This window comes from Diadema antillarum, unplaced genomic scaffold (assembly GCF_040938485.1).
Source record: "Diadema antillarum isolate AM-2024a unplaced genomic scaffold, OU_Dant_1.0 seq00001200_RagTag, whole genome shotgun sequence".
Lineage (NCBI taxonomy): Eukaryota > Metazoa > Echinodermata > Echinoidea > Diadematoida > Diadematidae > Diadema > Diadema antillarum.
The window spans coordinates 218,422-231,373 of NW_027271994.1; the positions used below are offsets into that span (position 1 = coordinate 218,422).

General features: G+C 39.9%; 1 protein-coding gene across 1 annotated transcript; it reads right to left on the minus strand.

Moving 5' to 3' along the window:
- Positions 1–4,317: 4,317 nt before the first annotated feature.
- Positions 4,318–8,649, minus strand: LOC139744661 (monocarboxylate transporter 2-like). Its single transcript, XM_071655086.1, has 4 exons — positions 8,439–8,649; positions 5,846–5,986; positions 4,564–5,415; positions 4,318–4,433 (listed from the first exon to the last, which is right to left on the minus strand). Exons 1-4 carry the CDS (start codon positions 8,647–8,649, stop codon positions 4,318–4,320), a joined length of 1,320 nt encoding a protein of 439 aa, XP_071511187.1.
- Positions 8,650–12,952: the final 4,303 nt, after the last annotated feature.

Here is a 12,952-nt window from a genome sequence, read left to right on the forward strand (position 1 = left end):
GTCGCTTATTGTTAGGGGGCGGTTCAGAGATCATAAGCATAGAGCGTTCTTGATCATTTTATTAACGTTATGTCAATATACAAGGGTTATAACTCAAGAGCCGTTATATGCATTGTTGATGACTGGCTCATATGGTGACCTGCCAGTGTGGGTAAAACAGTCAATATTTGTTCGTTGGCGCGTTGATACCTCGATCTCGGAGTGGTGAAAATTGGAATACATGTGATCGAAATAAAGTTTCATATCTATACATACAGTATATCATATTATTATCCATACAGAGGATTTTTAGAGCCCAAATACAAGTGTTATTTTGTCGACGAACATCATAACACCTCCGACCCACTTAGAAAGTTTGTTGAACTCGACCAATATTTTTTTTGCCGAGGCGACCAATATTTAAGATATTGGACGGCAAGAGGGGGATTCCCCAAAGTTTTTTATAAACTGCACCGTGATTGGCTGAGATATATACGAGATGACCTGAAATATGAAGTAAAAGCGTCTGTGATTGGTCAATCACGAATTAATTAAAATATCGTTTTTTTTCTAAAATTCTGTGTTTATACAAACAAATTTTATATATCAATTAGTTGAAATTGTTTTGCATACAATTTTTCAAAATATCACTTTCATACCAGGAAATTAAATTTAGGTTTGATGAAAACAAAGGCGACGATTGATCAGGGGGGGGCGTTTCATCAACTAGTTCGTCGGAGTTTTCACCGACAAATTTGCTATCAGCCAATCAGACCAAGGATTTCATTAGCTTTTAACAGTTGTCAGTGTAAACCCTTGCGTCTGATTGGCTGATAGTAAATTCGTCGGTGAAAACCTCCGACGAACTCGTTGATGAAACGCCCCCCAGCTCAGCGCTACTGCTAGATAGCCCGCGCGCGATATACAAATACATGTAGCCGGCCACCGCCGCTTGCATTTGCATGCATGTTACGTTATGTGTATACTAAGTACAGTAGGCCATAGGACTACAGTACGAGTAATTCGATCTTTCACGATCTACGGAAGATGCGGCGTGATTTGTGTCTCAGATCTCGGATACAAGAACATCTAATTCTGGTGTAAATTAGCTAGATCTCGGCCTAACAGTAACATGACTGCTACCATGGATTCGATCACTGTTTTATCAGGGAATGAAGTAGATCTAGATTAACTAACACTGAAGAGTGTCCCATACCCCATGTCAGGATCAAGTACAGTAGCTAAGTAAGAGACCATACAGCACTCTGAAACAGAAAGCCGGGGTAAGTGAAAATATTCTTTGCTAAAATCCTCTGTAGGATAATAATGATAATATTAGATGTCCTATTTTCGATTAATACAAGGAAATATAGGACTCGCTAAGCAAAATATTGGACTCGTCTTCGACTCGTCCAATATTTGTGCATAGCTCGTCCAATATTTCCTTGTATTAATCTCAAGGCCATCCAATATTATATAAATATTCCGGGAGTCACGGAAGTTATTTAAGTGTATGTGTGTGGTGGGGATATGGATGTGGTTTGGGGATCAAGAGTGAATGGTCTGCTCGCCGTCTCCCGCCTAAAATGAAAGGAATCTTGGGACGGAAACTAAAAAAATATGTGTTTCCCTGTGCCTCTCCCCCTTTTTTTAATCCAAAAGAGTGTGTATGTGTGTGTGTGTGGGGGGGGGGGGGGGGGGGGAGCTGCAGTCCTCCCCTCCCAGCCACAACCCGGTTACTCGGCCCCTGTATATCATATATATATATATATATATATATATATATATAACTATGTATACATATCTACATTATTAAGTATACGAAAACGTGTGTTTTTGCATGCTTTGTGCGTAAAATAAAGGTTCGGCTGCAAATTTAACACATCGTGATAAAATATTAAGAGCTTTCACATGATGATGTACTCTCTAAAAAAAATCGAGTGAAAATTGTTACTCTTAAAGGAGTGAATACAAAAAAGAGTGAATTTTGAGTGAAATTGGAGTGAATTTTGATTGAAAATGTTCATTTTCACTCGTTTTAGAGTGACGTCAGGGATCACTCCAAAATCTTCGAGCGATCCCTGAGGTCACTCAAAAAATGAGTGAATATGAACATTTTCACTCGAAATTCACTCCAATTTCACTCTAAATTCACTCTTTTTTGTATTCACTCCTTTAGGAGTGAATATTTTCACTCGATTTTTTTTTAGAGAGTAAGTACAAGAAAAAAATGAGTACAGCACAACCAGTATAAGTGAATAATGAAAAATTCATTGCAACATTAAAACCATCGACAATATTGCACACACACACACACACATACACACACACTCCTACACAGACAATTATGAACTGATATTCTGCTCAACCAGTACTCTCCATACACATTTCACATACCGGCAATTCCATCAACTATACAATACACTGTATAAACAATGCACTAAACAATACACCATGTCCCTATGCATTTGAGTGGTTGTGACCAAAATCTCACATGAAGTAAGCCAGTTTGAGTTTCACTTCGCGCATGAGCAGAAAGAAGGTCATTATTCGTACTATGTTGTTTTTTTTTTTAATCCCTGGGATAAGCATTAGTGATGTAATGATTATTCATGTAAATAATATCAATAGAAAGAAATTGTCAATACATTCAATGCAAAATAATGAAATGGATGCTTTCCCAAGTAATTATTTATTGACGGATCATTCTGGTCATCTGGTCTACGCAGGTTCATTCTTTGTTTGAACAGGACTGATGGATCCATAAGTCATTGTTACTTAAAGCTTATGCATTCTTACATGCCACTCTGAAAACGAATAAAGTGTCCCTATCCGACTGAGAAAAAAAAAAACCCACAGAGGTAATTCGTACCAATTTGCCCATGAGCTAACTCCGAACTGGCTTATAAATATAAACTCATTAAAGAACGGTGCATACCGAGGTCACTGATGATATTCAACTCTGTGCCAGTGTGCACAACTGATACAGCTGATGAATTATCACACAATGGATATTAACCCCGAGCGCATTCCTTGTCTAGAAACCATTCGCGTGACACGTCATGTTTTGTCTCTTCTCCCAACATTCAAGAACTATGCAACCATCCATAGCAAGTTGTCTCTTTTTGCGTCCTAGTGGTTTGTTTGTTCGTTGGTTTGTTTTTCTTTGATTAGCTCTACAAAAACTAAACACTGAAGAACATGAAAATCGAAATTTTGAGAAGGCTAGATCTAGTTGTCAAAGGAAACCACACTTGACAGATTTTTTAGCTTGAAAGGTACAAAGGTATGTCATATTGCAACTGCATGTCTTCAGTCTTAATAACATTGCAGCTTTATCGAAGCTGCATGAGTGAAGTATACACATCTCTATGCAATGCATATAAACGAGCGGCCAACGAGGATAGAAACTGTCCCATGAGCGTGGGTTGCATCCAGTCAGCATTGGCTCGGGAAGCTACTCGTGAGCAGGAGAGTATAGACCTACACACAGTATCACAGGCGAGCTACCATGCAACGGGGCAGATGTAATAGTCTATTAATTCTGGTCCTCTAATAATACCTCATTTTGTTCAAATTTCGGAAGCATTCTGCTTGTTTTGTTTTGTTTTGTTTTGTTTTATCTTTGTCTCTCTGTCTGTGCTTTTATGCAAAGCAAAAAAAAAAAAATAATAATTGTAACGTTGTTATTTTTTTGGTAATGCTCGTTATTCCGAGGGCTCGTTCATCTGATTATGAAATGAGGTTCGTTATTCCGAAGGTTCATTATTCCGTAACGTGCAATTTCCCTATACCTATCTCATGGGTTCGTTAATCCGAAAATAAAAAGGGCTTCATTGGTCCGAAAATTTCGACTTTATTCCAAAGTTTTGTGATTAAAAAAAAAAGAATGAAATGAGAATCGTCTTTCCGAGGGTTCGTTAATCCAGAAGTGAAATAAGGGTCGTTAATCCAGAGGTTCGTTAATCGATCCGAAACTGAAATAAGGTTTGTTATTTCGAAGGTTCGTTATACCGAAAATTCAAAGACAGTGCTGTTCTAATGAACCTTCGGAATTACAAACCTTATTTCGTTTTTGGATGAACGAACCTCGGGAATGACCACTCATATTTCATTTTTCGAATCACGAAACTTCGGAAAAAGGGACCTTATTTTATTTTCGGATTAACGAGCTTTCGGAATAACGAGCCTTCGGAGTAACGAGCTGAAACCGTTATTCTTGCCCAGGCGGAACAATATAGGGGACCTACACCTAATGACGCTGGACGATGACCGGAAATGAGGGACAAAGAGGGCTCAAGTTCTTGAAGGAGTAAGACAGCAGACTTTCAGGCACTTCTATCGAAACCTCTTGACAAGCATCAGCAACATTGTCAGAAGAGCAGAGACGAAGGCGAACACTCCAATGGAAATGAAGGCTGTATCGAATGATTCCGTAACATCGTACACAGTACCTTTGGAAAAAAAAAGAGAACAGATGAGATAAATGGTGATGTGTGTTAGTATGATAATGAAATCGTTACAACATTTTAGCCAAAGTTAATCTGCATTGTGCTCGACCTTTGGCAAAGTTGCAGCACTCACCTGTTACGTATCCGGAAATGAGAAGCCCTGACCCCGTGGCGAAAAGAAAATAGGAGAGCATTCGCGGAAAATTTGTTTCCGACACATAGACATCCAGAACGGCAAAGCTGGCAGGTAAGCTACCGAAGACGCCGAATCCGACGAAGAAGGAGCACGTCACAAGATGTGCTAAAGACGATCCGGTAGAATAGAGAATAAGGCCAAGTCCTGCAAGGCTGCAGTTGATGACGTAGAGTACGGCGGCTGACTCTCGTTTGCAGTGCAATATGAGAGCAGAGAGTGCCTGATTCACCAGTCCTCCAGCAGCACCGGCGAAGGGAAGATAGGCCGAAGTAGTTTCATCTAGTCCTTTGGATACGGCGCAGGACACCATGAAGAGAGACCAACCAGACAGCGCTAACTCTATAAGGAATTTGCATGGCAAGAAAAGTACGATAAATGGCCATTCCTCAATCACTGCGTGCAAGCACGATTTGTACCGCGAGTTTTGTTCACCCCTGTTTTTCGGTACAGCGAGATCGACTGATTCCGATGAGCTCTGGTGAAACACCACGGAATTCGCGGGTCGGTCATTTTTCGTCAGCCTCCTGAAAGATCTGTGGGTCCGTTCCACGTCAGGAGGAGTTTTGAAAGTCTCCGCCGCGGGCACGGTGTGTAGGAAGATGGCTCCGAGAATCAGCAAGGTGCCTTCGAGTCCGTAGGATTTCAAGGTGTGTGCTACAATCAACGGAAGGATCATACCACCGACCGAGCTGCATGCCATGCACAGCGAGTTCATGCTGCCGAATCGCTCACCAAAATACTGCTGGAGTGTTTCGGTTCCAACTTGAGTTATGGGTGAACCGAAGATACCTTGGAGAAGCAACGAAGAGAGAGAGAGAAAAAAAAAATCTGAAACGCGTTTGTTAGATTTCAATAGAGTTTTTTTTTTTTTAAACCACAGTGTATTTACGACAGTATAGACCTTCTCTTTTAGTTGTCATTGACAAAAAAAAACTTATATGTAGCTAGTTTGCTCTTTGTGTTCAAACGTTTTTCTTTAATCATCTTATCTTCTGAATAGCATATTTTCCTTACTTCTAGCAACAGAAGTGACCTGTGGCAAGACACCAAAAGATGCATGCTCCTTTTAGTATAGACCAGCTCAGTGTGTAAATACAATGTACAACGTTTTGCAAATACCAATGAATGGCATGTTTCCACGTATCATTTGGTCAGGGAAGACGGACTTACTAAACAAGCTTATAACTTACACAGGGAAGGAAATTCACGCGGAACTTACCAACGACAACCATCGCGACGCCGAACCACAGAGCCGAATGAACGAAGGCAGAGATCATGATGGCAAGACCTGCTAAGAGACTGCTGGTCATGGCCAACGCCCTTCGATTCACTCGACGTGCAAGAGCAAACACGAGTGGACCTTGATGAGAGAAAAAAAGTAACATTCTCCATAAAGAGTGACAAGGGCAGGACCAAGTTAAAATTTCGGCATGTCATGCGCTCGACACTCACGAGTCATAACTGCCCAAGAGTCATATAGCCCACGAGTCATATAGCCCATGAGCTAGATACTAAGTGAACAAGGTCCTCTAGCTCGACAACAAATAAGATAGACCCATGAGCTAGGCACTATAGGCAAATAAGGCCCGCGAGCTAGACGCTAGGCAAATAAGGCCTACGAGCTCGACTTCGGCAAAAGGGGCTCATGAGCTCGACAGAGGCAAAATGGCATATGACCTCGACATTACATTAGTGCATATTCGAGCCCATGGACCCCTTTTGCATGGTGTCGTTTGCAATACATCCTTGATTACACTATAAGTAACTGATAGCGAAATTTCGTCAATTTCCCGACGCGAAATTTTGTTACAATATATTGCTGTACGAAATGAAAACAAATGAAGACAATTGCAGTGACACCGATGCTAAATTTGAAATTAATTTGAATGCATCTTTTGTTCTTTTGACTAATTCTTACTCAAATTAGTTTATTCTGTTTCAAATGAATGTGCACAATTTTCATTTTAAAAATGAATCAAAATGATGTATGATAGGTCTCTATTCTTTTTTGATAATGAAATTGCCTGTTATTTTTAAATAATGTACCTACTTTACCTAACCTGCTGCCAAAAGCATTTAATGTGAACCGTGGAGTTGGCCTATATAATGTAAGTAGAAATCATCGCTTCGAATATATGTACAGTACTTATAAAGCAACATGTACAATTACACACTCACACACACACACACACACACACCCTACATATTCCATGTCTTTTGTTTTCCTTTCTTCGTATCATCTAAAGCCCGTCGCACACTATGCGACTCATGACTATTCGGCTGAAAGATTTTGGATCTGAAATAAACAAGCGTGTTTATTCTGAGGCTATTGTGTTTACTTTCGGATCGAAAGTCTGTCAGTTGTATAGTCGTGAGTCGTATAGTGTGCGGCGGGCTTAATGGGCCAGTCACAAATCAGTTGCGATGCGTCGGCGATGGGGAAAAGCCGGGAAATTTTAACAAAATCTTCAGACAGATCTCACGATTCTGCGCCCGTCGGAGGCGCTCTCCGGACGCCTGTGGCTTGTCGCAGATTTTTTAGGCATCGCCACACCCGTCGCGGTCCCTAACTTTGAACTTAAGATTGCAAGATTGCTCGCAAGATTTCTCACCCATTTTTGGCATCCCAGACACAATATCCGATGACCTACGATGCCCTCCGATTAATCGGAGGCGTCCTCCGAATAATCTGAGACTAGTCGCAAGATTCTGTGTGGGATTGGAAATTCAGGTTGAGATTCAATGTCTGCGAGTAGTCTCCGGCGCCCTCCGACTGAATCGGAGGCGCCCTGCGACGATTCGTACGCTTTCTGTGATCGTCTCCGACGATTCGTACGGTGGAATCGTAGTAAATCGCCATGTATATAAGGGCGCCTCCGACCGGATCGCTAAAAGTTTGAGACGCTCTTGCTGCAGGAGGCTGTGACAGAAGATTTTGAAGATGTCAAGGGGAGCACCAAAAGAAGATCGCAGATATCGTCTCCGATCGCGTCCGATGCAATCGGAGGCGATCGGAGGCTAATCCCACGATTTTTCGACAAAACCGGATCAAAATCCTTGAAAAAAAATGAGACAATGTGACTGCTCCACTTTTATTAGGATTGTTGCTAGGATTGTTCAAGGATTCTTTATTTTCTACGGCGACCCCCGGCCAAAACTAATCCCCGACAGATCGCCGAAATTGTGACTGGGCCATAACTCTTCCCAGTGACGAGTTAAAATCTAGTTGCCTCGTGTCTGGCTCGTGGACCTGCTTTACTTGGTGTCTGTGTGACGCGTCGGCTGTATGACTCGTGGGTGCAAATCTCACGAACCTTTTCTTCAATGTCCAGCTCGTGGGATGACTCTATTAAAATCCATGTTACATTTACTTAGACCAATCCAATCAAATTTGTCTTCAATGTTTTTTAAAGTTTTGAATGTTTTTTAATAAGTTACTCCCAATGAGAGGAGACTCTTAAATAAGGAAAATTCCGGAACAGATAAACGTTAGTTTGAACATTTTATTAAGGAACCCCAGGTACAATCTTACAAGCACAAAGGCGAAACTTTGATCAAAGTCGAATACAAATCACAGAAGTTATGAAATTATATGAAGTTTCGCTGATTTTCGCCGAGCAGTTTTTGAGATAGAAAGATATAAATATGTTAATGAGTGAGTTCATGCATGATGTCATCGCCTCATACAGTAATTTGTATACGTATAATTGAAATCCACTTTCTTTTGTTCAAACAACTATGCCATTAGAAGTCTCAAATCTTGTCTCTTCTGACTAATTTATTTAATAACTTCAAAGTAAAGTTGAACCTACATGTCATGAAGCCCAGAGAAGTTGCCAGGGATAGGATGAATCCGATGGTCCCGTACTTTGTCCCGAAGAGAGCGGCAAGGTGAGGGACCAAAACGCCGTAAGCTTTCTGCATGCCGAGGTTCAGAAAGTCTCCTCCTCCTTTTCCCGCCAGAACCAAGTACCGCCACCTGTCTCGAGACACTCCCCGACGTGATCTTACGGACGCTGCCATCATTTCATTCGGTTAGACAAACTTAATATAAGAACGAGAGAACGAGACATGAAGCCTAAGAAAAGAGAAAGAAATGAGATATATGCATGAAAGTGACCGAGTTTCAAATTCAGAAACGGGACAATGTACTACTTCTACTCCCACATGACACATACAGGAAGGGAAAAAAACATAAGAAAGAAAGAGAGAGGGGGAGGGAGGTGATAACAATGGTAATCTAAACTAGAGCAACATAAGAACAAAAGTATTGTGCGCTTGTTCGTGTCCGCTCCGGAATTTGTCCCATTTTATGCAGGAATAAATGGATGTTTGTTTAAAAGAAATCAAAACCCAAAGAGAAAAGTGGATTGAGTGAAAGCAGCAATATTGGTAGAACACGTCATAAAAAGTTTAGGGAAAATCGGACAATCGTTGCAAAAGTTATGATTTTTTAAAGTTTTGGTGTTGGAACCACGGATAAGAAGACTACTAAGGTTCATGACATCATGTGTGGACAAAGAAATAAGAAAATAATTCATCATACTTTAACTTTTCTAGCGTAATGAATGAGTACTTGACTAACCGCTTTCAAAAGCAGGGGAATATACTACCCTCAACATATATGTCAGTATCAAGTTGATGGAATGTGTAATTTTCACGAAAAATGAATTTTTGTGGAATTCTCCTTACATTTCATTGTTGTCCACACATGACGTCATGAACTCTATTAGTCTCCTTTTGAGTCGATTGTCCGATTTTCTTCAAACTTTGAATGATGTGTTCTACTAATGTTGCTGCTTTCACCCAATCCACGATGCTCTGAGTTTGGACTTCCTTCAAGATTGTGACCCCCATATTGTTCGTATACGCGCGAAGGCACGGTTCAGTGCTGTACAACGCTCTCAGAGCATTCATATGGCTTGAGAAAAACTAGTGTTCAAACGCAACTCTCACCCCCTCCCAATGCACTACCAGGACGGCATCACAACCACCACTGACATCGGGGTCAAAGTGAAATTTGAAGTGAAAAAAGTTCTTGTATGGCTATGATAGAACTGTTGATTTTCACTCAGAGATATACACAAGACGTAAGTGCATAAGAAAATGTGTAAAATAATGCTGTAATATCACGATTCCCCTTATAATCGGGAATGAAGAAATTGCTAAATATTAGCCCCAAAAGCTTCGTCGGAAGTCCTGCTATCTCAGAGGTTGCGCAATCATGGTTGCTATTGAGTTTCATAATGCTTGGACGCGATTCGATCATTAGTATTGGGCAGCGTTCTGGGTGTCCACTTAGATTTTATACTGGCAGGGAGGGCGCGTTCTGTATGGGAGAGAGCTCCAGGATTAAAAGTCCGTATACCGAATTGTTGACATTGGAAACACCTTGTGAGGGGAGCTACCGGGTTCATAATTATTCATAAACTCTTTACTTCTGATAATTATTCATAAACTCTTTATTTCTGATACAGAAATGTGACAGATACAGGTACATAGGCATCTGTTGTGAGTCAAATAACAATAGTCTCGAAGGGGTGGGACATAGTACTCCATGTATCTATTTCTTTTTTTTTAAATTATTGCTTCACCTGAATGACTTCTTTCAACAATTCTTAGCAATTCTTCGGTGATCCGACCATGAACTCTGTGCGTATGGCTCGCTTGCATTCACTACCTTTGATCGTATTCTCTCTACTTTGACGGAGATCCCTGGGGCCAGCTCACTGATAATAATACCTATTTTTCCCTCCTGTTTTTCGTCTTTACACGCTATTTTCAACAGCTTTTTCTCATTCACTTTGAACATATTTTCCACTTCCCCAATTGCTCTGTGTAAATGCTGCACTAATTTGACCGACTAATCTGACACCGACATTTTTCCCTTTACGGCCATCGTCATAGTACTTGCTCTTTGCTTCTAACTCGTTTTGGAGAGGATTTAGTTGATATATCTGTCTCATTACGGACACTACCTTTTCTCATTTTTTTTTCTTCCTGACTGTCAACTGTAGATTTAGATCGAGGTCTAACCTTTCTCTTTTTCTTTTTTACTCTCCAACCAGTCTTCATCTTCTGATGCTATCTTCTAATCCTTTCCTTTTCAAACATATACTTACATATAGGTGAGTTTAATACGCACATCCATGGCAGCCTGAGATATAGGTCTCTTAGGCAGATGTATGATGAAGCTTCGTCTGTAAACATACTCAAGCATTCATTTGGCTCTTCTTTTAACAAAGAATATTGCTTATACACTGTCAGTATTGGTATTGATAAAATTGTGCTGAAAGTTGTTACCAACAGGCTTACCTTGACCTTTCCAGAAATTCCAGTAACGGACCAAACCATAATTGAACTGCCAGTCCGTCCACTAGCCTACATCTCTCCACAAGTGTATCAACAGAATCAACAGAAATATCCACTTCATTATTTTATGAAGTTCACTCCGATGGTACTCATTCATCCATTCAAGTATAGTGTACGGCACAATAATGTGCTAATATGGTTGATACCGTTCAAACCTCGAGGGGTATATTAGGCACCATGCGCTTGTTTTCTTGTGTGGGTTGTGGGTGAGAGGGAACACTAGTTCGCTCGGTTCGCACCATGCTTTTTTGCGATGTCAATTGGCTATCATCATCGTCCATGGGCCCCTCATGGGCGAGTTGTCGACCAATACTGAAGGGCAATTCCGTAAAATAGTAAACCTCAACGTCGAAATTTCAAAATCGTCAAATCACTGCAAGTAAGATACCATATCAATTGTCATAGATTATATTTTCATGGACTTTTGTTGATTTCAATTTGTCATGTGTATTTCAAAAATTATGGGTATTGAAGTCGGAGGCTAATTTTCCTCTCATTATTAGTAGAAAAAATAACCAAAATATACTTTTGATGTATCTCTTGAAGAATTCAAAACTATACACACCTCTTATATCTTGTCAATAAGGTTGAAAGGCACACTTTTCAATTACTAATGAAAGAAAACCCCCAGTCTTTTTGTTTTTTAGTAACAGTTTTCCCAGGTTCGACCACTTTGCTGATGTACGTCCGACACCGCGAACATACATTTTTTTAATATTCACATTAATCTGAAGCGAGATAAAACATATCACTTAGGATGCAAAGTAAGTTTGTCATAGGCAATGTAACCAACATCAAAGGTCACTTGTATGCTTTGTCAAAACTGAGATATCATGGTGTTGGACGTGCACTTTGAATGTACGTCCGACACTGTGTACGTCCGACACCATATTGTCACTCCAGTATCTCCTACAATTTCAATTTTATCAGACATGGCACAGCTAAGTTCTTCACTTCAGAGTATTCTGCAATGAATTCATTATAAAATCAAAGCAAATGATCGCACTATACATATTCTATGAGGAATTTTTGAACAGTCAAGTCATAAAAGAGATTTGGAGCATGCAGTTCAATACAGTTACAGCATGCCTGGCAACAAGGGTCTGTGTCGCTAAAAATAGATCAAGCTGAACAAGGTACTTTGATTTTTTAAATTTTAGTACCCCACTTAAGGGCACCAGTATTCAACAGAATGCAGAATTCAGCACCTGATTTGTGGAAAAGCTTGAATTGCTGAAGATTTTTTTTCTGTATAAACAATCTTTAGAATATTTTACACAAAAGATTTTACTGTATGGCTAGCCCTTTGAATCAAGGAGGTGAGAGCAAATTTTAGTCTCACTTCCCTGCTTGAATCCAGCATTTTGTATTTGAAAGTTATTGATTGCATTGCTCTGTTCTTTAAAGGACAAGTTCACCTCCATGCATGGGTATTAGTGAAAGTTTGAGGAAAATCGGACAATCCATTCAAAAATGTATGGATTTTTGAAGTTTCTATGCAGTCACTGCTGGATGACAAGACTACTTTGGTTATGATGTCACATGCATAGAAGGATATAAAGAAAATACAAAGAGAATTCACAAAATTTCATTTTTTTTTATCAGTACACATTCTCCCAAAGGGATGGTCCCAGTTTTGGTTGACATTGGGGATTCAGATTTCAACTTTTTGTGAGATGATTAGAAACCACTTACAGTGTATGAACTATCAAAGAGCATATAATTCTAAAAGAAAATCAAAGTCTTTTGATGAAAATTGGTTATTTGAAGTAGCTTGGATACAAAAAAAACAAAGAAAAGCAAAATTGGTCCTAATAAAAGGTGGGTCCCAACTTTTACTATCAAAAATACATTTTTGTTTTTGGATATCTCTGCCATTTCAAATCCAATTTCCATCAAATAAACTTAAATTCTTTGTAGAATTGAATGCTATTTGATATTTCATAAAAGGTTT

Excerpts from the sequence above, each read along its gene's own strand:
- LOC139744661 (XM_071655086.1), bottom strand. The coding sequence starts at position 8,649 with ATGGCAGCGTCCGTAAGATCACGTCGGGGAGTGTCTCGAGACAGGTGG. Across the intron at positions 5,416-5,845 it reads CGTCGCGATGGTTGTCGTTG|GTATCTTCGGTTCACCCATA; the intron begins GTAAGTTCCGCG and ends TGCTTCTCCAAG. Across the intron at positions 4,434-4,563 it reads CATTTCCGGATACGTAACAG|GTACTGTGTACGATGTTACG; the intron begins GTGAGTGCTGCA and ends TTTTTTCCAAAG.